Genomic DNA, 27,688 nt, shown 5'->3' with positions numbered 1-27,688 from the left:
CAGAAGATGAATTTTTATTACTGTGCAGAACCAGGCCCTAATGATTCAGAATCGACTTAAACCCAACTGCATGTTTTACAAACAAAATCCTGTTTAACCATCATTCACTCCATGAAGGCCAATGTCTCTCTGGCCCCTACCTGACTCCCTAGCATCAGTGCCTGGCACAAAGCAAGAGGCACAGTAAATAGTTCCTACATGAAACAATTTTCCCAACACCTCTGCTCTCCTCTGCCTGTCAGAATCTGATTCTTTTTTTTTTTTTTTGAGATGGAGTCTCGCTCTGTCGCCCAGGCTGGAGTGCAGTGGCGCGATCTCGGCTCACTGCAAGCTCCACCTCCCGGGTTCATGCCATTCTCCTGCCTCAGCCTCTCTGAGTAGCTGGGACTACAGGCGCCCGCCACCACTCCCGGCTAATTTTTTTGTATTTTTAGTAGACACGGGGTTTCACCGTGGTCTCGATCTCCTGACCTCGTGATCCGCCCGCCTCGGCCTCCCAAAGTGCTGGGATTACAAGCGTGAGCCACCGCGCCCGGCCCAGAATCTGATTCTTAAAGGCACTGATAGGGCTGCACTTCTGGTTATACCTTTGCAGGTTTGTCTAGTAAAGAGACAATATAGACAGGCTCTGGCAGGTATGGGAATATGTTGGTTGAGAGAAAGGCAAGGAGTTAGGGGAAGGGAACTGGAAAAGACGCTCACATCTGGTATTGTGAGAACTCGGGGCCCAGGAGGCTTCTCGTTTTTGGGGTATTTTTTTCCTGGATTTCTTGGAAATGAAAATATGGATTCTGAAAACTTCATTTTCCTCATAGTTTGCATTATACTTAATTTTTAAATTAAATGTTAATTAAACAAATAATACAATATTCTCCTTGTAAAAAAAAAAAATCCCAAAATAAGGCCAAAATATTCTCCTTGTAATTAAAATATCCTAAATAAGGCCAAATCCCCTTTAACTATTAGTCCTGCTTTTCTACACTTACCCAAAGGTAATAATCATTGATATAAAAAATGGTAAGATCCCATCTTTTTACTTACAAATACGTATGTATATATGTGTCTACACATACACCTGCATGTATTTGTATATATACACATATACATATTTTTTTTCTATAAATGTACTACACCGTATCATTCCACAATTGGCTTTTTAAAGCTCTATGTCTTGGACATCTTTCCATTTGAGGACTTGAAGGTCTACTATATTCAATTTAACTGCTATGGTCAGTTTAATAGTATGGATATACTGTACCATAGTGTATTTAGCTATTCTCTTGCTAGATCTAAATTTGGGTTGTTTTATTTTGCACTATTATAAATAATGCTGCCATGAACATCCTAACACATGCCCCATCCTTGTGTGCATATACAAGCATTTTTATGGAGGAGATACCAAGAAATGGAACTGATATGCAACAGAATTTGTATCTTTTTAATTTACAAAGCACTTAGAACTGATGAGAACTGCAACTATCCCCAAGCGGCTGTATCAATTTATACACTCCACCAGAAAATATGAGAATGCCTATTTCCTTACATTCACATAGACACTTGAATAGCATCACTTTTTCTAACATAATGGGCAAAAAATGTAACTGATGTAGTTTTCATCTGCATTTCTTTTATTTCTGGTGGTGAGGCTGAACACCTCTCTATGTGTTTTAATGGTCATTTGCATTTTTCCTAAAATTTACTAAATTAGCCTTTGTCCATTTCTATTAGGTCCTTTTATCCTCCCCTTATTCATTTGTAGGAGTTTTCCATGTATTCTGGATAGTTATTTTCTGTTATTTACATCATACATATTTTCTCCAAGTCTGTTGCTTGTCCTTTAACCTTATGATATACAGAAGTTTTAAATTATGAGGTGGTTAAATTGATCCAATTATTCCTTATGTCTTTTCTTTGGTTCCATGAAAGAAGTCCTTCCCCACTCTGTGAACATAACATTCTCCGTATTTTATTCAAATACTTTTACAGTTTTGTACAGATTTCTTTTAAGTACCTAAAGCTTTAGGAGTTTTCATCATAAAGAATTTCTACATTTCTTCCTAGGGCATATTCCTGGGTTACTTATGTTTTGTTTCTTTTATAAATGGAATCTTATTCCCAGTTACATTTTCTTACTGGTTCTTGATAGTGCAGGAAAATCCGGAAACCTACTCATTTTTCCTGATTTTGTATCCCACCATCTGTTTATTAGCTGAGCACTAATATTTTGTCAACTGATTCCGTTAGGTTGTATTTTATTCTACAGGAGTTATTTTGCAGATACAAGCCAATTTTAGCTCTAAGATGATCAAAGAAAAACAATTTCTAACCACGTTCAAGATGTAGTTTTAAGGGAAAAGCAGAGAAAATCCAAGTGGAGTATCTCAGAGGGGGATCTGGATCCTAGACAGATCCCCTCCTCAGCCAGATTCCTCTTCTAGTCCTTTTCTCAACTAACATTTTAGAGGATTTTCATGACATAAACTGTTCCTATATGGTTTTGACTGCTGCTGTTCTATTTAGAACTAAGATGCTATTTGGCCAATTACAAAATAAATGAAAAAATAGGCAGTATATCAACTTACCTCTACACAAAACTTAAAATGAATGCCTTGGGAATCATAAAATGAAATAATTCGATTAGAGAGTGTCACAGTAATGAGAGACCAGTGGACTTCCAGGTGAATAGGAATCAACAGAAGGCTCTTTTTAAACAAATCCACCTGATCAAGAAAAGAGAAAGAAATGCAGCCATCACCACAGGCTATCCAAACCACCAAAAAACAGCAGCTTCCATTTGCTGACCTTTGACCTGCACAAGGGCAAAAAAGTAGGAAGCAATGAACCAGAATTTGAACCCAGATCTTACTCTAAGCCCATGCTTGTAACTATTAAGCTATAATACACAACAATAATACAGAAATAAAGATATACACAGTACAGTTTTCCAGTTAATCTACTAAACCTGTGTGTCAAGTGCCTGATATGACTTGGCTCCTTGTTTACCTCATTTTCTCATATAAATATTTAACCTGGATTCAACTCTTGTTTAGAAAGGAATCTGGTATTAGAAAATGGTATAAGGGTCCAGGCACGGTGGCTCACACCTGTAATCCCAGTACATTGGGAGGCTGAGGCAGATGGACTGCTTGAGCCCAGGAGTCTGAGACCAGCCTGGGCAACATAATGAGACTCTGTCTCTACAAAAAATAAAAAATCAGGCAGGGCTCAGTGGCTCACGCCTGTTAATACCAGCACTTTGAGAACCAACGCAGGCAGATGGTTTGAGCTCAAGAGTTCGAGACCAGCCTGGGTGACATGGCAAAACCCTGTATCTACAAAAAAACACAAAAACTAATCGGGCATGGTGGTGTGCACCGGTAGTCGCAGTTACTTGGTAGGCTGAGGTTCAAAGGATGGCTTGAGCCTGGGAGGTGGAGGTTGCACTGAGCAGAGATTGCACCACTGCACTCCAGCTTGGGTGACACAACCAGATCTTGTCTCAAGAAAAATAAATAAATAAAAAATCAGCCAGGTGTGGTGGTGCACGCCTGAAGTCCCAGCTACTTGGGAGGCTGAAGCAGCAGGATCACTTGAGCCCAGGAGGTCGAGGCTGCAGTGAGCCATGATCACACCTCTGCATTCCAGCCTGGGCGACAGAGTGAGACCCTGAAACTGCATCTACAGAAATGGTGTAAGCAGCAGTTAAGATCATGGGCTCTGAAGCAAGTCTGCTCAAGTTAGACTCATTCGACAGACATGGTGTAAGCAGCAGTTGAGATCATGGGCTCCAAAGCAAGTCTGCTCAAGTTCAAATTGTGGCTCTTCCACGTATTGGTCACATGACTTTGGTAATTTCCTTAGCTTCTTTGCACCTTGATTTCCTCAACTAATAAAATGCACAGAAAATAGTACCTACCTTATGAAGTTTTTAAGAGTAATAAAAGAATATGTGTAAAATGCATAAAACTCTGTTTAGCACATTATAAGTAGCCAAATATCTTAGTTATTATTATGATTACTTGCTTGGGTCTCTCAAATGTCAAAATTGAGAAAAACGTCCTTGATAATACTTTATGCATCCTTTACAATCCTAACACATCGTTTATATCGTAATATATATCCCTTTACAATCTAGAAATGCTTGCTATTCCACTCAAAATTCCAGTTGTAGAGTGGGTGATAAAGTAGTACGTGCTCCACACACATTTGTAAAAGAGTGAATCAATTTCCCTTCTCAGGTATTTTTTTTAGCATAATTTGGTGATTATTTGGGTTAAAACATTTTAAACTACCCCATATTCTCTGAAACTAATTTCCCAAGATTTCCTTCTTGTTTTCTGATACTCAAATAGTGTCCTGCTCTAAATGAATCTTCTATAAGTCTTCATGACCTTGGAGCAAAATCACTTTAGCTTTTCAGTTTCTGCATCCATAAACCTGGGGGAGTGAGGTGGGCAGAAGGAAATAGTGAAAATAATAAACAATGTTCCTTTCCAGATTAAAAATTCTGAGTATCCATTTTTTTAATTCCGAGTATCTAAAACAAGGAATCATATTTAGAATACAGTAGTAAATAAAACCAGATTTATATTCTTCTCAAAAAGTAATGTTTGTTACATTGTAAAACAGATTTTTGTATAAAAATTAGAAAATACAGAGAAAGATACACTTCACCTATCTTTCCAAATCATTTTCTTCTTCTAACACATTAAGACATACATAGAGCTTTATACAGGCTGAGTATCCCTAACCCAAAAACCTGAAATCTTCCAAAATCTCGAACTTTTTGAGTGTTGACATGATGCCACAGATTGTCCACAGGGGTGGCTGAGGTAGTGACATTTTTGCTTTCTGATGGGTCAATGTACATAAACTGTTGCATATACAAAATTACTAAGAATATTGTAAATTACCTTTAGGCCATGCATCTAAGGTGTATATGAAACGTAAGTGAATTTTGTGTTTAGACTTTGGTTCTACCCCCAAAATATCTCATTCTATATATGCAAATATTACAAAATCTGAAAGAGTCCAAAGTCCAAAACACTTCTAGTCCCAAGCATTTTGGATAAGGGATATTTAACCTGTACACATAATTAAGAACAATGTGCATGACAGATTGTATCACTGACCCCAGTTATTTGTTGCCCTCCCTGTGAGAAGATTATACAGACCTGCCCATTGCCATGTGACTTCTCTGCCCTCCCAAAGAGAGAAGTGTAGTCCTGTCATGTGATTTGATTTAATCAAAAGGATGTAATAAGCAGAAGTGAAGTTATGTCATGATCAAATTGAAACTTTAAGAGCTACCATGTGAGACTGCCATGTCTCAGGAAAGGTGCTGCTCCTTCAGTTTGGGTCCCATTCGCAGAATAAAGAAGAAAAACCATAGGTTCATCTGCTTAGATGCAGGAAAAGCATTTGATGAAATTCAGTATTTACTTATGATTAAAAACTCTCAGGAAAATAGGAATAATAGGAAAGCCTACAGCTGACATCATACACAATAGTGAAAAACTGAATGCTTTCCAAGATTGAGAAGAAGGGAAAGATGTCCTCTCTCATTACTTCTATTCAACATTGTAGCAAGTCTTAGCCAGTGCAGTAAGGCAAGGAAAAAATGGCATACAGATTGCAAAGAATGAAATAAAACTGTCACTACTTATAAGTGTCTATGAAAATTTCACAGAATATACAAAAAAGCTCCTAGAAGTAGTAAATGACTTTGGTAAGGTCAGAGGATACAAAGTCAAAATACAGAAATCAACTGTATTTCTACATACAAACAACTAGAAGATAATATTTTTTAAAATTCTATTCATAGCCATTTCAGAAACATGAAATACTTAAGGATACATTTAACAAGAATGTATATATAAGATGTATACACTAAAAATTAGATAATACTGAGAAAAAACAAATGCAAAGATATACCATGTTCATACACTGAAAGGCTTATTATTATTAGATGTCCATTCTCCCCAAACTAATGTATAAACACAATCCCAATCATTCCAGCATGCTTACTAAACAACAGAGTTTGATAAACTAATTTTAAAGTTTATATGAAAATGCAAAGGACTCAGAATTGCCAAAACAATCTGGAAAAAGAATAAAGCTGGCAGACTCACAGTGATTCTGAGACACACTATGAAGACACAGTAATATTGTGTAGGGTTAACATAAAAAATAGGCATCAGTGTAAGAGAACAGAAAATCCAGAAGTAGACCTACACATATGATCAGTTGACTTTCTGTAATGGTGCCAAAGCAATTAAATTGGAAAAGAAAAGTATACTAAGAAAAAAAAAAAATCTTGATCCCTCAGTCACTTTTTTTGTTTTGTTTTGTTTGAGATGAAGTTTTGCTCTTGTTGCCCAGGCTACAGTGGAATGGCACAATCTCGGCTCACTGCAACCTCCGCCTCCTGGGTTCAAGTGACTTTCCTGCCTCAGCCTCCCAAGTAGCTGGTATTACAGGCATGCTCCACCACACCCAGCTAATTTTGTATTTTTAGTAGACACGGGGTTTCTCCATGTTGGTCAGGCTGGTCTTGAACACCTGACCTCATGTGATCAGCCCACCTCAGCCTCCCAAAGTGCTGGGATTACAGGCATGAGCCACCGCCCCCGGCTGGTCGTGTTGCTTTGTTGATTTTTTGTTTGTTTGTTTTGAGATGGAGTCTCACTCTGTAGCCCAGGCTGGAGTGCAGTGGTGCGATCTTGGCTCACCAAAACCTCCGCTGCTAGGGTTCAAGCGATTCTTCTGCCTCAGCCTCCCGAATAGCTAGGACTACAGGTGCCTGCCACCACCCCTGGCTAATTTTTGTATTTTTAATGGAGACAGGGCTTCACCAAGTTGGCCAGGCCGGTCTTGAACTCCTGACCTCAAGTAATCCACCCACTTTGGTCTCCCAAACTGACAGGATTATAGGCGTAAGCCACTGCACCTGGCCCTTTGTTGATTTTGAGTCCAATGTTGAAAGTGGGGTGTTGAGGTCTCTAGCTATTATTGCATTGTTGAGTCTCTCTCTCTCTTTGGCTCTTTTTTCTTTTCTGTGTGTTTTTGTTTGTTTGTTTGTTTTCTTGCCTTCTTTGTGATGGTATCTCTCTTTAGCTCGGATAATATTTGCTTTATATATCTGGGTGCTCCAGTGTTAGGTATGTGTGGATATATATATGCAGATACGTAATTTTTATATTGTCTTACTGACCTTTTTATCATTATATAATGACCTTGTCACTTTTTAATAATTTTTATCTTAATACCTATTTTACCTGACAATAAGTATAGCTACTCTGCTTTTTTTGGCTTCTATTTGTATGGAAAAAGAGGAGGTCTGGTTTTTCCAGCCCTTTCAGTCTGTGTATATCTTTATAGGTGAAGTGAGTTTTTTGTAGGCAGCATATAGTTGGGTCTTATTTTTCTTTCCATTTGCCAATCTATGTCTTTTGATTGGAGACTTTAGTCCATTTACATTCAATGTTGTTATTGATATGTAAGGACTTCCTACTGCCATTTTGTTATCTGCTTTCTACTTGTTTTATGGTCTTCCCTTCCTCCCTTCCTTCTTTGTGTTGAAATGATTTTCTCTGGTAGTATATTTTTATTTCTTGCTTTTCATTTTTTGTATACCTGTTGTAGATTTTTTGTTTTGAGGTTACATGGTTACCTCAAAATAAAAGCCTCATAAGGCTTGCAAACAATATCTCATAACCAACTATTTTAAACTGGTAACTCATTACAAACAAACAAACCAAAAAAGTCAAGAGAAAACTAAAACAGAACTCTACACTTTAACTCCAAACTCCATCACCCTCTTTGACTTTTTGTTGTTTCTTTTTTTTTTTTTTTTGACAGAGTCTCGCTCTGTCTCCCAGGTTGGAGTACAGTGGCGCAATCAAGGCTCACTGCAAGCTCCACCTCCCGGGTTCACGCCATTCTCCTGCCTCAGCCTCCTGAGTAGCTGGGACTACAGGCGCCCGCAACCACGCCCAGCTAATTTTTTTCGTATGTTTAGTAGAGACAGGGTTTCACCGTGTTAGCCAGGATGGTCTCTATCTCCTGATCTCATGATCCACCTGCCTCGGCCTCCCAAAGTGCTGGGATTACAGGCGTGAGCCACTGTGCCCGGCCATTGTTTCTATTTATCTTTTTATATCATCTCTTAAAACACTGTAGTTATAATTTTTGATAGGCTTTGTAGTCTTCCTACTCAGAATATGGCTTACACACAGCGATTGGTGTGTCAGGCCACTCTGTTCTAGTGTGCTTACTGATGCTGGTGAGTTTTGTACCTTTGGAGGGTTTCTTATTGCTCATTCATGTCCTTCCCTTTCAGATTAAAGAGCTCCCCTTAGCATCTCTTATAGGTCAGGTCTGATATTGACAAAATCCCCCAGAGCTTTTGTTTGTCTGGGAAAGTATTTCTCCTTCATGTTTGAAGTGTATTTTCGCTGGGTATGTTATTTTAGGATAAACGTTTTCTTCAGCACTTGACATGCCACTCCCTCCTGGCCTGTAAAGTTTCCACTGAGATGTCTGCTGCCAGATGTATTGGAGCTCCTTCATATGTTATTTGTTCCTTTTCTCTTGCTGCTTTTAGGATTCTTTCTTTATCCTCAACCTTTGGGAGTTCGATTATTAAATGCCTTGAGGTAATCTTATTTGTGTTAAATCTTCTTGGTGTTCTAGGACCTTCTTGTACCTGAATATTGACACCTTTCTCTGGGTTTGGAAAGTTCTGTTACTATTTGAGTGAAGTTTCTACCCTCTCTCTCTCTCTCTACCTCCTCTTTAAGACCAATAACTCTCAGATTTGCCCTGTGACTTCTAGATCTTGTAGGTTTGCTTCATTCTTTTTTCTCCTCTGTGTATTTACATATAGTCTGTCCTTAAGCTTACTGATTCTTTCTTCCACCTGATCAATTTTGCTGTTGAGAGATTCTGATGTATTTTCTAGTTTGTCAACTGAATTTTTCAGCTCCAGAATTTGTTTTTTGTGTTTTGTTGGTTTTTTGTTTGTTTGTTTTGAGACAGAGTTCGCTCTGTTGCCCAGGCTGGAGTGCAATGGCATGACCTTGGCTCACTGCAATTTCTGTCTCCCAGGTTCAAGCAATTCTTGTGCTTCAGAGTCCTGAATATCTGGGATTACAGGCCCGTGTCACCATGCCCAGCTAATTTTTGTATTTTTAGTAGAGACGGGGTTTTGCCATGTTGGCCAGGTTTGTCTCAAACTCCTTGCCTCAAGTGATCTACCCACCTAGGCTTCCCAAAATGCTGGGATTACAGGTGTGAGCCATTGTGCCCAGCCTCTGCTTTTTATTTTTTTTTAAAAATATGTCAATCTCAGCTGGGTGTGGTCGCTCAAATCCCAGCACTTTGGGAGGCTGAGGCAGGCAGATCACAAGGTCAGGAGTTTGAGACCAGCCCGACCATCATAGCGAAACCCTGTCTCTACTAAAAATACAAAATTAGCTGGGCGTAGTGGCACATGCCTGTAATCCCAGTTACTCAGGAGGCTGAGGCAGGAGAATCACCTGAACCTGGGAGACGGAGGTTGCAGTGAGCCAAGATCGCACCATTATACTCCAGCCTAGGAAACAAGAGGGAAACTCTGTCTTTAAAAAAAAAAAAAAAAAAAAAAAGAAAGAAAAAAAAAAGTCAATCTCTTTCTTAAATTTCTCTGACAGAATTCTAAATTCCTTCTCTGTGTTATTTTGAAATTCTCTGGGCTTCCTCAAAACAGCTATTTTCAACTGAGAAGTTGCATATCTCTGTCACTATGAGACTGGTCATTGGTGCCTTTAGTTTGGTGAGGTCACGTTTTCCTGCATGTTCTTTTTTTTTTTTTTTTTTTTTTTTTTTGAGAAAAAGTTTCATTCTTGTCACCCAGGCTTGAGTGCAATGGTGTGATCTTGGCTCACTGCAACCTCCACCTCTCAAGTTTAAGCAATTCTCCTGCCTCAGCCTCCTGAGTAGCTGGGATTACAGGTGCCCGCCATCACGCCTGGCTAATTTTTTTTTATTTTTAGTAGAGAAAGGGTTTTACCATGTTGGCCAGGCTGGTCTGGAACTCCTGACCTCAGGTGATCTGCCCGCCTCAGCCTCCCAAAGTGCTGGGATTACAGGCATGAGCCACCATGCCTGGCCGCTTCTCTAGTTCTTTTAATTGTGATGTTAGGATGTTGATCTGAGATCTTTCCAGCTTTTTTATGTGGGCATTTAGTGCTATAAACTTCCCTCTTAACATTGCTTTAGCTGTGTCCCAGAGATTCTGGTACATTGTCTCTCTGTTCTCATTGGTTTCAAAGAACTTCTTGATTTCTGCCTTAATTTCTTTATTTACCCAGGAGTTATTCAGGAACAGGTTGTTTAATTTTCATGTAGTTGCCTTTTTTATTTGTTTTAAATTGAGACAAGGTCTCAGTCTGTCACCCAGGCAGGAGTACAGTGGCGTGATCAGGGCTCACTGCAGCCTCGACCTCCCAGGCTCAAGCGATCCTCCCACCTCAGCCTTCTGGATAACTAGGACCACAGGCTGCCACCATGGCCAGCTAAGTTTTTTTAATTTTTTATAGAAACGGGGTCTCACTTGGTTGCCTAGGCTGATTTCAAACTCTTGGGTTCAAGCAATCCTCCCATCTACAGTAATTGTAGGCCTCCCAAAGTGTTGAGATTGCAGATGTGAGACACACCACCCAGCCTCTTTAAATGTCACTTCATTTTCAACCTTTCTTTTTCATATTATTTTATGTATATTTCTTATATTCAGCATATAGCTGGGTTTTTTTCTACTTAACCCAATCTGAGAGGATCTAGAGCAAGCTTGTCCAGTCCACAGCCCACAGGCAGCATGCAGCCCAGGACGGCTTTGAATGCAGCCAAACACAAATTTGTAGACTTTATTTTATGAGATCTTTTTTTACAATTTTTTTTGTTTTAGCTCATCAGCTATCGTTAGTGTTGGTGTATTTTAAGTGTGGCCCAAGACAACTCTTCTTCTTCCAGTGAGGCTCAGGTAAGCCAAAAGATTGGACACCCCTGATCTAGAGGAAGGAATAATTTAGTTTATTATTTAATGAAACAACTCACATATCTGACTTTATTCTTTCACTCTCATGTTTATCATTCAGATACTTTTCCATGAATGTATATTTTTTGCCCACACTGCTTGTAATTTTTCCCCACCCCAAATGGAATATAAGCATCTTTCATTATCTTTTTTTTTTTTTTTTTTTTTTTTTTGAGACGGAGTCTCGCTCTGTCGCCCAGACTGGAGTGCAGTGGCGCGATCTTGGCTCACTGCAAGCTCCGCCTCCCGGGTTCAGTCTCCTGAGTAAGTGGGACTACAGGCGTCCGTCACCACACCCGGCTAATTTTTTTGTATTTTTAGTAGAGATGGGGTTTCACCGTGTTAGCCAGGATGGTCTTGATCTCCTGACCTCGTGATCCGCCTGCCTCGGCCTCCCAAAGTGCTGGGATTACAGACGTGAGCCACTGAGCCCGGCCCATCGTTCATTATCTACACAACTTTTCCTGCTTAAGTAGCATCCAATTATATGGCTGTACATTTTAAATTTGAACAATCCTCTACAAGTTGTCCTACATTTTTCTAATGTAAATACAACCATAGACCATCCAGTCATACAAGTCACATACTTGGAAGTCATCTTTCACACTTCCTTGTCCTTCATCTCCATAACCAACTTATCACCAAATCCTGTTAATTTTACTTCCTACATCACACTCATCTTCCATCTCTCCTGCTATCATTCTAGTTCAAAGTACCATGAATCTGAAATGGTCTCCTGTTCTATCCACATCAACTTTGCTCCCATACCCATCCGTCTTCTTCAGTACTGTTAGAACAAAGACTACAAAGTGGATAACGTTACTTAAAACTCTTCAATGGTTTCCTATTACATTTAGGGTAAAATCCAAAATACAAACCTCAAGGCCCTGATCTGTGGATCAGGTTCACTTCATGCCACTCTCTTCTTTACTCTCTGCATTTCAGCTACACTAGCCTTTTCCCATTCTTCTACCAGATACTTATTCCTTCTATGTTTCACATACCCCTATTCTCCATTTACCTAGTTAACTTGTATTCATCTTTGATATTTCTGCTTAAATACTACTTCCTATGAGAAACATTCCCTTACCCTCAGGCTAGGTTAACCAAACCTGCATTCCAATACACTCCCATAGTACTTTTCTTTTGTACCCACTAAACAAATAACTACACCACCAAAAATATAAATACAAACTGTGGTAGGTGCTGTCTCCACCACTAGACTGCAGACTTCATGAAAGCAAAAACTGTCTCTAATATTGTTTTACTTACCACTTTATTTCTTGATTTACTATAATGTCTGGCACTATAATACTGTAAAATAATAAATTTGGTCTTTGACCTCATTTCTTGGCATACAACTCCTAAAGTCCTTGGAATTTCTGATGTCTTTTTTTTTTTTTTGTAGAAAGTCTTGCTCTGTCACCCAGGCTGGAGTGCAGTGGCGCAATCTCAGCTCACTGCAACCTCCACCTCCTGGGTTAAAGCGATTCTCCTGTCTCCAAGCGATTCTCCTGTCTCAGCCTCCCAAGTAGCTGGGACTACAGGCACATGCCACCACACTCAGCTAATTTTTGTATTTTCAGTAGAGACAGAGTTCCACCATGTTGGCCAGGCTGGTCTTGAACTCCTGACCTCAAGTGATCTGCCTGCCTCAGACTCCCAAAGTGCTGGGACTACGGGAACATGAGCCCAGGCCCAAAGTGATGTCTTTTTCTATATTAATGATTAACTGATGGCTGGCAGCTCCTAGGTAGCTTTAGGATAAGAGCAAGGAAGAATTAGAGGATTGTGACTTTCAGCCCCACCCAACTCCCCAACCACCAGGGAGAGAAGAGAAGCTAAAGGTTAACCAATGGTCACTGGTTTAGTCAATCGCGTATGTAATGAAGCCTCCATAAAAACTGACTGCACTGGGAGAGCTTCCAGAAACTAAATATGTGGAGGTTCCTGGAGGGTGGTGTGCCTGTGGAGGTCCTAGAGAATCCCTGTGCCTTCTCTCCTACATCTCTTCCCATGCATCTCTTCATCCGAATCCTTTGTATCCTTTGTAATATCCTATATAATAAACTGCTAAATGTAGGTAAGAACTTCCCGGAATTCTGTGAACTGCTCCCGCAAATTAATCAAATTCGAGGAGGGTGGCGTGGGAACCCTCACTTGAAGTCTGTTGGTCAGAAGTTTCAGAAGCCTGGACTTGCAACTGGTGTCTGAAGTGGGTGGGGGGCACTCTTGAGGCATGAGCCCTCAACCTATGGGATGTGGCGCTGTCTCCAGGTAGACAGGTCGGAATTGAATTAGAGGGCATCCAGCCAGTGGTCGCTGCAGAACTGCTTGCTTGCTTTGGTCACAGAAGTCTTCTGTGCTGACTACTGTTGTGGTGTGACAGCAGAGGAAAAAACAGTTTTTCCATATAGGCACATAACAGGTACTCAACAAACAACTGTTTAATGCCGGGCATGGTGGCTCACGCCTGTAATCCCAACACTTTGGGAGGCTGAGGCGGGCAGATCACCTGCCTGAGGTCAGGAGTTCGAGACCAGCCTGGCCAACATAGGGAAACCCCGTCTCTATTAAAAATACAAGAATTAGCCAGGTACGGTAGCAGGGGACTGTAATCCCAGCTACACGGGAGGCTGAAACAGGAGAATCACTTGAACCCGGGAGGTGGAGGCTGCAGTGAGCGAAGATAGCGCCTGCAAGATTCCACCTCAAAAAATCAATAAATAAATGTTGAATGAATGAATGAATGTTGCTAAGGACAATCCCATCTATCATTCACACACACACTCATACACACTCCTCACCTGCTGCTTAAACCCTCTAATGTCTTCATCTTTATTTTTTATTTAGTTTTCTTTTGACATGGAGTCTCACTCTGTCACCCAGGCTGGAGTGCAATAGTGCAATCTCGGCTCACTGCAACCTCCACCTCCCATGTTCAAGTGATTCTCCCATCTCAGCCTCCCAAGTAGCTGGGGTTATAGGCGCCCACCATCACAGCCCGGCTAATTTTTGCATTTTCAGTAGAGACAGGGTTTTGCCACATTGGCCAGGCTGGTCTCGAACTCCTGACCTCCAGTGATCCGCCCGCCTCAGCCTCCCAAAGTGCTGGGATTACAGGTGTGAGCCACCGCGACTGGCCTAAACTCTCTAACGTCTTCAAATTGCCCTCATGATCCAAACTCTTTACCAGGGCCTATATGGCCCCACATGACTTGATCCCTGCCTCCTTCCCTGATCTCATGTGTATAATACTCCAATATACCAAACTCACTTCTGCTTCAGGGCCTTTAACATTCACTCTTCCATCTACTGGAAATGGTCCTCTGATCCTCACAGTTTTCAGTGAAATGGGATCTCTTCAAAGAGGCCTTTGCTGATGAGCCTATCTAAAAGAACTAGCCCATCTTCCTCCTGCTACCCTATCCCAGTTACCTTGTATTCTCATACTGTGTTCTGATGTTTCCATAGCAAATAGCACTTACCACTCTCTGACTAGAGTACATCATACATAGTAAATTAGGTACATGGTTTTTGGAAATTCTTTCAATTACATGTATGTATATGATTTTATGAATAGACTGTGATATAAACGTTATTTCTCCTGATGGATCAGTTAACATTTTAAGAGACAAGATCTGGCTATGTTGCCCAAGCTGGTCTCAAATGCTTGTGCTCAAGTGATCCTCTGGTCTCAGCATCCTAAGTAGCTGGGACTACAGGTGCGAGGCACCATGCCCAGCACCGGCAAAAAATTGTTGAAAGCTTCTGCTGTCTGCTGACAAGCCTACCAGATAATACCAAATGATGGCAGCTCCTTCTTTATCATCCCACTGTTCTACCACTATAATTGGGACCAGGAGGCAATTAAGGTCTTTCAAACAATAAGATTTAAAAGAAACAAATTTAAAGCTTGTCACATTAAAAAGTCTGTTTCTACTTAACATCATATTGGCATTAAAGTTCTTATCCTTCCACATAAAGTGGTTTATCATCTGCATTTCAAATTTGGAATAAAAAAGAAATAAAGAGAATACCTTTTTAGTCCATCTTTTTACTCCATTATATCCTTTGGTTACCAGCTGTCTATGGAAAAAGCTGTTGAAGAAGTGAACCTAGAACAGACAACAAATACAAGCAACCAGATTATATTAGGCTGTGCCCAGATTTAACTTCAAAAGAAAGAGGAAATTTTAAAATGTTTGAATATAAAGCAGACAAAAAGAAAGGAAAAATTTCTTCTTAAAAACAATGATTGAGGAGGCAAGTGGATCATCTGGGGTCAGGAGTTTGAGGCCAGCCTGGCCAACATGGTGAGACACTGTCTCTACTAAAAACACAAAAATTAGCTGGGCGTGGTGGCACTCATCTGTAATCCCAGCTACTCAGGAGGCTGAGGTAGGAGAATCTCTTAAACCTGGGAGGCAGAGGTTGTAGTGAGCTGAGATCACATCACTGCACTCCAGCATGGGCACCAGAGCAAAACTCCGTCTAAAAAAATAATAATAATGATAATGATCAAAATATAGAAAATACATTACATGGTTTACAGAAAATGCTGTTCCAAAGTTTTATTGGAATGGCCTTACAGCTGTGGTCTAAAGTCAGATTTGGAATGGGGCAGTAAATAGATTACCTGAATCCAATCAAGTAGAGACGCAACCTGACAAATCTCTCTAAATCAGGTGAAAAAGTTGAAAGAGGCTATGAAAAAATGAGGTAACAATTACCTTGAACTCAAGGGAGATGGATTACAAAACTAACTCCATGTAAAGGATGTGGATTTAGAGACTCCTGTTGTCACAGTAACTATAAAAAGGCCTTGGCATGATTATTTCTAGTACCACAGAATTACCCTGGCTGTACAGATTATCAGGTCCTGCATCCTTGGCTTTGAATTTCTGACTTATAAGTAAGTGGTATATCAGCTCATCTCAGATGGTAAACATATTGTGGTCTAAAAGTGCTCATTCAGTAACTTGAGGTGATAAAACTGTTCCCTTAGCGCTGTGGTTCTCAGAGTGTGGTCAGTAGTGTCAGCATCATCTAGGAACTTGTTAGAAATCCAAATTATCAGGCCTCATCCCAGACCTAATAAAGCAGAAACTCCGAAGGTAGGGCCCAGTAATCTGGTTTTGTAAACCTTTCAGATGGTTCTGAGGCACATTCTTTTGATAACCATGCAGCTTAACATACAGATTAAAAGAGCTGCCAGACATAGTGGCTCACACCTCTAATTCCAGCCCTTTTGAGAAGCAGAGGTGAGAGGATTACTTTAGCTAAGCCCAGAGCTCAAGCTAGCCTGGGCAACATAGCAAGACTCCTGGCTCTACCAAAAATAAAAATAAACTAGCTGGGTATAGTGGCACAGTGGCAAGTGCCTCTAGTCCCAGCTACCTGGGAGGCTAAGGCGAGAGGATTGCTTGAGCCCAGGAGTTCAAGGCTACAGTGAGCTACAACTGTGCCACTGCACCCCAGCCTGGAGTGTCTTTTTAGTGTCTCTAAAAAAAAGGTTATTTTTTATAATTTTAATAAAAATAAATAAATAAGAAAGAGCTTATAGTAGCTGTCTCTAGAGCAGTGATTCTCAAAATTGGTATCCATCAGAATCATCTGGAGAGCTTGTCAAAACACAAATCAGTGGTCCCCACCTCCAGTTTCTGATTTAGTAGGTGTGGGTTGGAGTCTCAGAATGTGCATTTCTAGTAAGTTCTCAGGGGATACTGATGCTGCAAGTATGGGGACCATGCTTTGAGAACCACTGCCTTAGTTAAGTGTCCTTTTGACTCCATGAATGTTTAGAATTAAATGTACAATGGTGGTAAATGAAACCCTTGAAATTAATACTTTTATGTTAAAGATAATCTATATTGTTTAAATTTTCTGATGATTAAGAGAATTTGACAATAGAGCATCTAGCAGATTAGCCTCATGATTCCAATTTATAAGTGTATAACAGATTTATAATTTAAGTGGAAAGTCATAAAACATTTTCTATATTCATAAACGGTATCAGAATCTGACGTTTTAGAATTTATGTTACTTTATTAGATTGCTAAGTTTTATAAAGCACTTGGAAATTTTTGCACCCATCAGGCATTCGTGTACTCAGAAAAATACATTAAGTAAAAAAATAGTTTTGATATGTAACAAAACTCTTAAGAGAATTTAGAGTTTATGAGGGTTCAATCTGTATTTGAACTGAGTATCAAAGATTTATCCAAGGAAAAATGAAAGATGAGTATTTTTTTACATTTTTAAAGAGAGCAAGATTTTAAGTTAAATGTAAAAAGCTGGCCTGGCATGGTGGCTCACATCTTTAATCCCAGCACTTTGGGAGAGGGAGGTGGGCGGATCACCAGAGGTCAGGAGTTCAAGACCAGCTTGGCCAACATGGTAAAACTCCATCCCTCCTAAAAATACAAAAATTAGCCAGGCATGGTGGCACGCTCCTGTAATCCCAGCTACTCGGGAGGCTAAGGCAGGAGAATTGCTTGAACCCAGGAGGTGGAGGTTGCAGTGAGCCAAGATCACGCCACTACACTCCAGTCTGGATAACAGAGCAAGACTCGGCCTCAAAAAAAAAAAAAAGTAAAATAAATACATAAATGTAAAAAGCTTAGCCAGTCCCTTTTGCACATCTCCCTACCAAAAAAAAGCCCTCTCCAGATATCAACGAACATATCTACCCTAACACAAATAAATAGGAAAATAATTGCACAGTGATTTTCTTATGCCGAAGTGATTTGATGGGGCCAGGCGCTGTGGCTCACACCTGTAATCCCAGCACTTTGGGAGGCCAAGGCAGAGGCGGATCACCTGAGGTCAGGAGTTCGAGAACAGCCTGACCAATATGATGAAACCCTGTCTCTACTAAAAATACAAAAATTAGCCAGGCATGGTGGCAAGCGCCTATAATCCCAGCTAGTCGGGAGGCTGAGACAGAAGAATCGCTTGAACCTGGGAGATGGAGGTTGCGATGAGCCGAGATCATGCCATTGCACTCCAGCCAGGGCAACAAGAGCAAAACTCCATCTCAAAAAGAAAAAAAAAGAAGTGATTTGATGGAACTTATGGGCAAGCCCAGTACATGATCAAGACAAAATTGATCTCTTCTTTTAAAAAATTTAAGGAATGTCAGATAATTACATCAAATGTAAAAACAAAAAAACGACTCGTTTTAATACACAAGGACACTCTCTCCTGCAGAAGAGGAAGTTTTCACTTACTTTGTCTGGGACTGCATCCATTATCAGTTCACCATACATATTAATGACCTATAAAAAGTCAACATAAAACCAGCTTACTATCTCTGCCAGTAAGTTGGAGAAAGAAAAACAAAAGAAATAAATAAAACCAGGCTACTAACCCTATACAATTCAGAACATCCCAATCACAATAAATAATATATTATTACTGCCAACAGTAATCAAACCGTTTGGATCCTGGGGCAAGTAACCAGTAAAGAATAAAGAATCCTTATTCCAAAAGACAATTGAGAAGCCAAACTAGAGATTATATTTTATTGACTAACATCCTCTGCAACTTCTCCACACTGACAAACTACAATATACTAACCTGGTCATTCAGCCAGTTCTGACCATCCAGAGTCGCTAGGTCGTCCATATCTAGCATGTGTTTATTATAGAAGATACGGAAGTTACATTTTTGATGTCTGGCCCGATAGTTTGTTATTTCTCTATTGATAAATGGTTTTCTGAAAGAGAAAGATTTTGAAACAAAAGGTACAAAAACATGAGTACTTCTTAATTTACTGCTAAATATCTTTTTTTTCCTGTAAATCAAGAGAAAAGTCATATATGCCAAAAATTTTATTTTCAAGGGCTTAACTGTAGCATCGTTTATATACCTATTAGAAAAGTCTTCATTAAAGACATCTTTTAATCTTCCAAGGACTTCTTTTTCACTGAGTGGAACCAAACTGCCATACTTCTTCATAACCTCATCTAGGAATCCTTAAAAAAAGGAAGAAAGAAAAGTTAAGATGGAAAAACAAGCCATTTTCAGTAGAGTCATTCTCCAAACACTTAACCTATACATAGCACTTAACACATATAGTGGTTAACCTATATTACTATATAATATTGATACTATAAATATTTTTAAAGTTAGGTCTTTTGTAAAAAATAAAATATATTAGGCTCTAACCAATGCAATCTAGAGAGACATACTGTGAGGAATCATTTCACATTAGATTTTTAAGTTACTGATGCATTGTTAGAGAAGGAATGGATAGCTAGAAGGAAATACTAACAGCTTCCCACAGCTTAACCTTCTCTTAAAGTGTGGTTTCTAAAGGGCTTAATCACATAGTCAAATGTGCCTAGCCTTTTCGTAACTGAAAGAATTATTGTTTTAAAATCACAATTAGCATTAACTGATGAGATCATTGTGACTCTATTATTTGGTAAAGGTATGTACTTTAGTATCAGCAAGGGACAATATCATACAACTTGATAAGTTATTATACTCATGACACCAAATAACCCTGTGAGGTGAGCTCAACTGGATAACAGCTAGTGAGGCCTTTTTTTTTTTTTTTTGAGATGGAGTCTCGCTCTGTTGCCCAGGCTGGAGTGCAGTGGCACGATCTCTGCTCACTACAAGCTCCACCTCCCGGGTTCATGCCATTCTCCTGCCTCATCCTCCTGAATAGCTGTGACTACAGGCGCCCGCCACCACGCTCGGCTAATTTTTTGTATTTTTAGTAGAGAAGGGGTTTCACCGTGTTAGCCAGGGTGGTCTTGATCTCCTGACCTTGTGATCCGCCCGCCTCAGCCTCCCAAAGTGCTGGGATTACAGGCGTGAGCCACTGCACCCAGCTAGTGAGGCACATTTTAAGACAGTAAATAGAATTTTTTGGAGATGGGGTCACTTTCTATCATCCAGGCTGGGGCATAGTAACACAATCATAGCTCACTACAGCCTCAAACTGCTGGGCTCAGGCCATCCTTCTGCTTGGATAGTTAGCTGGGACTATAGGCATGTGAAACCACACCCAGCTAATTTTTTAAGTTTTTTTTTTTTTTTTTAAGACGGGGTCTTGCTATGTTGCTCAGGCTCGTCTTGAACTTCTGGCCTCAAGTGATCCTCTCGCTCCAGCCTCCCAAGATAAGAAATAAAATTTAAAGGTGGCTTTTTGGCCACACCATAGGACAGTCTTCAGGTAAATGTAAGTAACATATATATGTGCTTATATATATCACTGAATGATCCACTGAACCTAAAAAAGCCCCAGGAAATAAACCCAGGACGTTCTTTCTTTTCTTTTTTTTTTTTTTAAGACGAAGTCTTGCTCTTTTCACCCAGGCTGGAGTGCAATGGTGCGATTTCAGCTCACTGCAAACTCCCACTCCTGGGTTCAAGTGATTATCCTACCTTAGCCTCCTGAGTAGCTGGGATTACAGGCGCCCACCACCATGCCCAGCTAATTTTTGTATTTTTTTAAGTAGAGATGGGGTTTCACCATGTTGGCCAGGCTGGTCTCAAACTCCTGACCTCAGGTGATCCACCTGCCTTGTCTTCCCAAAGTACTGGGATTACAGGCGTGAGCCACCGCGCCTGGCCACCCAGGACATTATTTCTAAGTAAATACAAAAAAGCTGAGGCAAGGCTTAGACGCTCACAAAAGTACAGACATGACTTAGGCTGTTCACCAATGCTGAATGGGCAGAGCAACAACCTAGCTAACCATCAGTCTGACAGTTAAGTCTGCTGAGTTAAGACAGAAAAAATGAGGATTGTTAGCCACATATCTTAACCAGCTCCCTTTGTAACTCCAAGAATGACCTCTGCCATGCATTGATATAAACAGGATAGAAAAGATGATAAGAGTGTCTTGGGAATGAAGTGTTTTGTCTTTTATGAGGGGAGAGACAGACAAAGAAGTGAACAATTTATTTTTCCTCCTGTTAATCTCCCACCAGAGTACCTGTCAATTTTAAAGGCTTAACATAGCAGCAAAGGTCAGGGTACGGTAAACAGAAAAGAGGTCCTTTCTCACGTCCATTCTGCTCTAGGCTTTGGGCAAATACAGTAGACAGGAAGATAGTCCCATGCTCCAACTTCATCAGAGTATAAGATAAAGATTTGGAGCTTCTAAACTAGGAACAGACCATATACTTGCCTCTAGTGTTTACTATTTCACATCTTACAGTTACCTGATCATAACCCTGTGTCTACATGGGGGAATGGGCCCAATGGAGGATAAGGAATCTCACCATTTGAGAAACTGCATTGAGAATTATTTTTCGTAGTAAAATAATACCCCTAACAACAACAATAAAAATTAAACTTTAGGCCCCACAACTTTGATTGGGGCTCCTCAAATAAGAAGGCAGTGTCCCCCACAATGGGATATGGACGTGAATTTCAAACTGGTATCACGGTGCTCTTGTTAACAATGTTATTTCTGGTGGCAGAATGATGGAGATTCTAAATTGTTACACATTTTCCTCTTATCTGTATCTTTATTTTCATTTTCAGATGATAAACATGGATTTCTTATTCAGTAGAAATGCCCTTCAAGGTATGATCTTCAAGAAGAACCCTAGATGACAGTGTCTCACTTACACCATTATCTCACTGGGACCAGAAGCAAAACGACAGTTAAAAAATATATAAGACAAGCACTAGCATGTCTCATTTAGTTCTTATAGCCTCCCTGGGTGTTAAGATACTATCCCTACTTCACAAATACAGACACTGGGCCAGGTGCGGTGGCTCACGCCTGTAATCCCAGCACTTTGGAAGGCGGATGGATCACCTGAGGTCAAGAATTCAAGACAAGCCTGGCCAACATGGTGAAACTCTGTCTATGCTAAAACTACAAAAATTAGCCGGGCATGTTAGCATGCCTGTAATCTCAGCTACTTGGGAGACTGAGGCAGGAAAATCGCTTGAACCTGGGAGGCAGAGGCTGTAGTGAGCCGAGATTATGCCACTGCACTCCAGTCTGGGCAACAGAGCGAGACCTCATCTCAATCAATCAATCAATCAACCAGTCAATCAAATGGAGACGTTAGAAGCTTTGAGAGGTTAAGTTACCTCCCCAAGGGCACTAACTAGCATATGGTAGAACTAAGATCCTGATTGTAGGTCCCGTGACTACAGAAACTGGGCTGTTAACTATCATACTATGCCACTTACAAAGCAAGAAATATCTGTTATCTTTTCTCTACAAAAACAACTTGGTTCTTTCACCTTTCCTTTTTAATATCTGTGGGCCAAGAACTATCCAGAAACAGATTTTATAAAATGACAGTTAAATCCACCATTCTTTATCCACTTGCTTTCACTAAACTAATCAACTAAAAAAGGAAAAGTACACTTGGTATATACAATTTATTTTACTCAGAAACAGATTTTATAAAATGACAGTTAAATCCACCATTCTCTACCCACTTGCTTTCACTAAACCGATCAACTAAAAAAGGAAAAATGCAATTGGTAGACACAATTTATTTTACTCCCAAAAGTACTAAAATTTCAAAGTGACCCAAGAAACAAAGGATAAAATGTCAGGAAAAAACAACAAAAACTGGAGTTCAAATTATAGAGCACTCTGCAAGTACAAAAGGTAGTAATATAAAAAACAAAACCTGAGGTGTCATTTTAGAATTTAAAGTACCCGGCCAGGCACGGTGACTCATGCCTGTAATCCTAGCACTTTGGGAGGCTGAGATGGAATGATTGCTTGAGCTCAGGAGTTCAAGACCAGTCTGGGCAACAAAGTGAGACCGCTTCTCTACAAAAAATACAAAAATTAGCCGAGCGTGTTGGCACATGCCTGTAGTCCCAGCTACTCAGGAGGGTGAGGTGGGAGGATGGGTTAAGCCTGGGAGGCAAAGACTGCAGTGAGCCAAGATCCCACCACGGCACTCCAGCTTGGGAAACAGAACCAGACCCTGCCTCAAAAATAAAAAAATAAAAAAGAAAGAACTTTTTTTAAAAAAGAAGTTAAAAGTAAGGCCAGGCGCGGTGGCTTACGCCTGTAATCCCAGCACTTTGGGAGGCCGAGGCAGGTGGATCACGAGGTCAGGAAATCGAGACCATCCTGGCTAACACGGTGGAACCCTATCTCTACTAAAAAATACAAAAAATTAGCCAGGTGTAGTGGCGGGCGCCTGTAGTCCCAGCTACCCGGGAGGCAGGAGAATGGCATGAACATGGGAGGCAGAGCTTGCAGCGAGCCAAGATTGTGCCACTGCACTCCAGCCTGGGTGACAGAGTAAGACTCCATCTCAAAAAAAAAAAAGAAGTTAAAAGTACCCATCATGTTAAACCAACAGCACTAGACAGTTTTTGTTTGATACAACTGACCTGGGTCACATTCCACCCTGAATGTGGAATGAGGTTCACTGTGTTGTGCACATAAGAAATGCAACCACATGGTTCTCCAACAAAATACAATACATACCTCAGAAAGGGCCCATCAACAATAAGGAAGGTATAAAGTATCTAAGAACAAACATAAGGAATGTGCAGAACCTAAGTGAAAAGCTGCGAAATATTACTAAGGGACAGGAAGTCTTTCGCAATGAAAGCAATTGTCCCTAAATTAATCTATAAATACAATGCAACATCAAGTAAAAACCATACTTTTTAAAAAGATTACAAAACAAATCCAAAATTTACCTTGGGACAAAAATGTGAGGAATTCCTAGAAATTTTTGAAAAGAATTAAAGGAGAGGTGAATAAGGAGCACCAGGTCCTGTCAAATGATAAAACTATGCTAATTAAGGCAAATAGAGCCAGCATGGAATAGAGATCAAATCCAAAGAGACTCAGTGGTAGGTTGCATTTCTGAACCACAGGGAAAAGAGCAAATTACTCAATCAACAGTATTAGAACTATCAACTAATTTCATTGGTTCCCAGACCCATGGGAATGAAAAAAAAAATTCGCAACTAAATATTTTATTAACAGCTGGAATTCATTTTGGTGTAAAGAATGAGGTAAGGATCTACCTTAACTTTTTTCCAAAGCACTAAATTAAAAATAACACATTGGGCCGGGCGCAGTGGCTCACATTTGTAATCCCAGCACTCTGGGAGGATAAGGCAGGCGGATCACCTGAGTTTGGGAGTTTGAGACAAGCCTGACCAACGTGGAGAAACCCTGTCTCTACTAAAAATACAAAATTAGCCGGGCGTGGTGGCGGGCGCCTGTCATCCCAACTACTCGGGAGGCTGAGTAGAGACGGAGTTTCACCATATTGGTCAGGCTAGTCTTGAACTCCTGACCTCAGGTGATCCACCCGCCTCGGCCTCCCAAAGTGCTGGGATTACAGGCATGAGCCACTGCACCCGGCCTAAACTTACTCTTCTTGAAGCTGCTTTTTTCCATTCACTATATCATGGACAGTTCTCTTTTCCCTGAAAAAATGCATACTGTATTATAACCAATTCCCTACTGATGGCCATTTATTTTTACCACTAAATAATGTAACAATTAAAACTCTTGATCTATCCTAGTTCTACTGTTTCCCTTGGACACACCTGCTACAAGTCAAATTTCTGGGTAAAAGGGCATGCATATCTAAATTTTTAAATTTTCATCTAACTTTTGCTATAGACACACACATGCACACAAGATTTAAATGTTTGTAGAGTCAATTTGGTATAATTTTCATTGCTTCTGAGCTTCCTATCATGGGCAAAAATGTCTTCTCAATATAAGATTATAAAAATGGTCTGCTCAAACAACTGAATAGCAAGAACATAACCCAATTTAAAAAGCAGGCAAAGGACTTGAATGTGGAGAAAAGGGAACCCTGTACACTGTTGGTGGGAATGTGAATTAGCAGAGCCATGAAGGAAAGCAGTATACAGGTTCCTCAAAAAATTAAAAATAGAACTACTATATGATCCAGCAATTCCATTTCTGAGTATGTTTCAAAGACAATGAAATCAGTGTGTTGAAGAGGTACCTGCACCCCATACTCACTGCAGCACTATCCACAATAGCCAAGACATGGCATCAACCTCAATGCCCATGAGTGGATGAATGGAGAAAGAAAATGTAGTATATATACACGATGGAATACAATTCAGCCTTAAAACATCCTGTCATTTGCAACATGGATGAATCTGGAGTATAATATGTGAAATATGCCAGACACAAAGAAATATACTGCATGATCTCACTTATATGTGGAATCTAAAGTCAAACTCATAGACGTAGAGAATCAAAGGTGGTTACCAGGGGCTGGGCGTGGGGCAGATAATTGGAAGATGATGGTCAAGGGTTATAAAGCTTCAGTTAGACAGGAGGAAGCAGTCCTAGAGATCTATTGCACAGTCTGGTGACTATAGTTAATAATAATGTACTGTGTCTTGAAAATGGATGAGAATCGATTTTAAAAAATGTTCTCACGACAAAGTGAGTGATGGATATGCTGATTATCTTGATTTCACAAAGTAAACATATATCAAAACATCACATTGTACCCCATAAATATATATAATTTTGTCAATTAAAAATAATCTTTAGGTCAGGCACAGTGGCTCATGCCTGTAATCCCAGCACTTTGGGAGGCTAAGCCAGGCGGATCACTTGAGGTCAGGAGTTCGAGACCAGCCTGGCCAACATGGTGAAACCCCATGTCTACTAAAAATACCAAAAATTAGCCAGGCATAGTGGCGCACCTCTGTGGTCCTGGCTACTCCGGAGGCTGAGGCACGAGAATCGCTTGAACCCGGGAGGCGGAGTTTGCAGTGAGCTGAGATCACGCCTCTGCACTCTAGCCTGGGAGACAGAGGGAGACTGTCACAAAAAAAGAAACCAAAAACTTAAGAAGAATGATTTCCTGTATTTTTTTTTTCTTTTTTTAAGAGACAAGGTCGGCCAGGTGCAGTGACTCACGCCTGTAATCCCAGCACTTTGGGAGGCTGAGGCAGGTGGATCATGAGGTCAGGAGACTGAGACCATCCTGGCTAACACAGTGAAACCCCATCTCTACTAAAAATACAAAAAATTAGCCAGGCGTGGTGGCACGTGCCTATAGTCCCAGCTACTCCGGAGGCTGAGGCAGGAGAATCGCTTGAACCCAGGAGGCAGAGGTTGCAGTAAGCCAAGATCGCACCACTGCACTCCAGCCTGGGAGAGAGAGCGAGACTCCGTCTCAAAAAAAGAGAGAGACAAGGTCTTGCTGTCACCCAGGCTGGAATGCAGTCAAGCTACCATAGCTCACTTCAACCTCAAACTCCTGGCTTCAAGCAGTCCTCCCACCTCATCCTTCTGAGTAGCTGGGACTACAGGCATGCACCGCCACACGCAGATAATTTTATTTTTTGTAGCGACAGAGTCTCACTAAGTCTATATATATCCCTCTATGTATTTATATTGCTATGTTGCCCAGGCTGGTCTCAAACTCCTGCCCTCAAGCGATCCTTCTGCCTCAGCCTCCTAAAGTGCTGGGATTACAGATGTGAGCCACCATGGCCAGCCTGTATTTGTTTCTTTTTAACAGCTTTATTGAGATGTGATTCACACACCACAAAATTTGCCCCATTAAATAACACAATTCACTGTTTTTTAATATATTCAGATTGTGTAACTATCACTACTACCTAATTCCAGAACACCTTCATTACCCCACAAAGAAACTCTATACCCATTAGCAGTCACCTCTCATTCCCCTTCTTCCCAGCTCCTGGCAACCATTAGTCTACTTTATATCTCTATGTATTTGTCTATTCTGGACATTTCAAATGAATGAAATCATATGTTATAAGGCCTTTTGTGTCTGGCTTTTCACTTAGCATGTTTCCAAGGTGCATCCACATTTAAGTACATATCGGTATTTATTCCTTTTATAGAATAATATTCCATTGTATAGGTATACCAAATTTTATTTATCCATTCATCAGTTGTTGAACATTTAGGTTGTTTTCACTTTCTGACTATTATGAATAATGCTGTTACAAGCATTCGTGTACACATTTCTGTGTATTTCTGTGTATTTGGTTTTAATTAGCCAAACTTTTAATCCATCTGGAATGTTTTGTGGCACAGGAATCTATCCCTTTTCCCTCCAAAAGAAGTAACCATCCAAGTTATTTCTCTTGGATGTGCTATAATTTTACTACACTAAATTTAATGTTGAATCTGTGTATGTATTTGTGTGTGTTTTAATCCTGACTGGCACTTACAAAGCCTTTCAACTTTAGACTCAGACCTTTCTTTTCAGTTCTAGAAAACATCCCTAATTTCTTCAGTTTCCCTTCCATTATCTCCTGGCATACTCATGACATAGAGGTTAGAACTTTAAAGTGAAGCAAGAACTTAAGGAACTCGCAAAGTAATCTCAGTACAGAGTTCTAGATTTTCATACACTCCCTCAAATCTTTTACAGTTGTCTTGCATAAGCATATCAGTATTAATTTTTTTTGCAGCAACCCGCTACTGTCATTACAAAGCATTCAACTTGGTTTTCAAGGGAGCAGCTTTCTTCTTACACTCCTATTTCATTTTATGTAATACTGAATAAAATTATGAAACTGCAACAAGTAAATTTCCCCTAAGTATAACTGACTCTTAAACATGTAAATCAACTGAAAGGAGCATAATGTGAAGTCATATTAGAG

General features: G+C 40.2%; 1 protein-coding gene across 2 annotated transcripts in view; it reads right to left on the bottom strand.

Annotated features, from left to right (window-relative positions):
• SENP5 (SUMO specific peptidase 5) overlaps positions 1-27,688 on the bottom strand; it is a 55,129-nt gene that overhangs the window by 8,927 nt on the left and 18,514 nt on the right. For both annotated transcript variants that reach the window (XM_030823025.1, XM_030823026.1), the window contains exons 3-7: positions 18,948-19,053; positions 18,656-18,794; positions 18,307-18,354; positions 15,115-15,192; positions 2,583-2,720 (exon numbers count right to left, since the gene is read on the bottom strand). In XM_030823025.1, the coding sequence (XP_030678885.1) occupies positions 2,583-2,720; positions 15,115-15,192; positions 18,307-18,354; positions 18,656-18,794; positions 18,948-19,053 (509 nt within the window). The remainder of the gene's footprint in view (positions 1-2,582; positions 2,721-15,114; positions 15,193-18,306; positions 18,355-18,655; positions 18,795-18,947; positions 19,054-27,688) is intronic.

This window comes from Nomascus leucogenys, chromosome 11 (assembly GCF_006542625.1).
Source record: "Nomascus leucogenys isolate Asia chromosome 11, Asia_NLE_v1, whole genome shotgun sequence".
In the NCBI taxonomy this organism is placed as follows: domain Eukaryota; kingdom Metazoa; phylum Chordata; class Mammalia; order Primates; family Hylobatidae; genus Nomascus; species Nomascus leucogenys.
The sequence above is the reverse complement of the archived record's forward strand: the minus strand, read 5'-3'. Positions and strand labels throughout refer to the sequence as shown.